General features: G+C 40.9%; 1 protein-coding gene across 2 annotated transcripts in view; it reads left to right on the top strand.

Annotated features, from left to right (window-relative positions):
• Positions 1-1,551, top strand: part of HELB (DNA helicase B) — a 39,452-nt gene that overhangs the window by 4,018 nt on the left and 33,883 nt on the right. For both annotated transcript variants that reach the window (XM_003798536.3, XM_023518410.1), the window contains one exon: positions 7-176. In XM_003798536.3, coding sequence (XP_003798584.1) covers positions 7-176 — 170 coding nt within the window. The remainder of the gene's footprint in view (positions 1-6; positions 177-1,551) is intronic.

Below are 1,551 nucleotides of genomic sequence, written 5' to 3' on the forward strand. Positions count from 1 at the left end.
CTGTAGTTCCCTTTCAAAATGCAATGACAGCTTTAAAGTTTCCGAAAATAATGGAATTCCTTCCACGTCTTCTGCCTCGACACTTTAAATGGCTCCTAAACTCTGGTTCTGGAAAGGTTTTGGGGAAGATAGAAGAAATTTTAGGCACGCATCCATGGAAACTTGGATTTAGAGCAGTAAGTAAGACATTTACTTGGTGTTTAGTAATCTGTGTAAGGCAGGGTTTTTCAAGTTTGACAATTTTTGCAACTCTTTTAGAGTAAGAAAATTTAGATGGAGCCCAGTGTCGATTTTTTTCAAGTGTTACAACTAAACATAAACTTTGTATGCCTATAGCTCTTATGCAACTTTCAAGTCACTAAATTTATAAATGAAAATCAAAATCGATGAAATTCAAGTTAGCAGTGTTAGTTTCAACGTGTAATTTAATTTAACATGACAGATATTTTCCTGTAACTAAATTGTCATTTGCCAGTTACATATACATGTAGTTTTCACTGACGTAAGATTTTTATGAATTTGGCAAGTCCGTTCTGTGCAACTCAGTCTCCCACTTTTTAATTAGGTCTGTTGAAAACGTTCATTATTCACAATGGTAGTCGTGATATTATTTGATTTTTATTAGCACAAAAACCTCATTAACAAATTATGTTAGAGGCCGAGAGTTACGAAGTGGCACTCTGAGGCTCCATCAGTGTTGGAAACCAAATGTGGCATTCAAATCTTGGTAGTACTTGGTTATACATAAGGTGGTTTTCCAAATGAAAATATAATTAAGAAATTTTGAAGTAATGTTTGGACTCCCAGGAGTGTTTGCAGGCTCTCAGTTTGACAGATCCTGCATAATGAGTTTGTTCCATGTATAAAGCATCTGCAGACTCAGTAAGCTGGGAAGACACGTTTTGGGAGCATCAGGTCATGGTGTGTGTTCAGGCACAGGCAGCATGATGAGGTAGAGGAGGCTGGGAATGGGAACTGTTGACCTTTCATTAAAAAAAAACCCTGTAAAATCCATCCTTCTCTGTTGATATTTTAAGAGAACTTTAGTAATCAAAAAAAGTATGCCCGTCCCTGAAAGTAATGGGTAGAGATAAAATGTTATTGTTGGACACATTCGTCGTGTGGGGCTGACAGAGTCTAGTGGCTGTTTGCTGAGAGCAGTGTGGAGTGCAGACTTGACCAGGCCTCACCTCCTCCTCTCTGGTACCATGTCTTCTAGGAGGAGTGAGTCCTTGTGTTTTTCTCTGTGGCCCGTAAGTTTGAGGCTATGTCTGTAAAGACCGCAGGGTCAGCCTTCTGCTACGATCCCTTGTGGTCAGTCTGTGTGCCGACTCACGTCTATAATCCCAGAATTCTGGGAGGCTAAGGCGGCAGGATCACTTGAGCCTAGAAGTTCAAGACCAGCCTGAGCCACATAGTTAGAACCTGTCTTTACTAAACAGAAAAATTAGCCAGATGGGGTGGTGCTGGGATGGTGCTTGTGGTCCCTGCTTCTGGGGAAGCTGAGGCAGGGGGATCATTTGAGTTTGAGGCCACTGTACTCCATCCTGG

The sequence above is a fragment of the Otolemur garnettii genome, unplaced genomic scaffold, assembly GCF_000181295.1.
Source record: "Otolemur garnettii isolate 467f Iridium unplaced genomic scaffold, OtoGar3 scaffold00138, whole genome shotgun sequence".
NCBI classification, from domain to species: domain Eukaryota; kingdom Metazoa; phylum Chordata; class Mammalia; order Primates; family Galagidae; genus Otolemur; species Otolemur garnettii.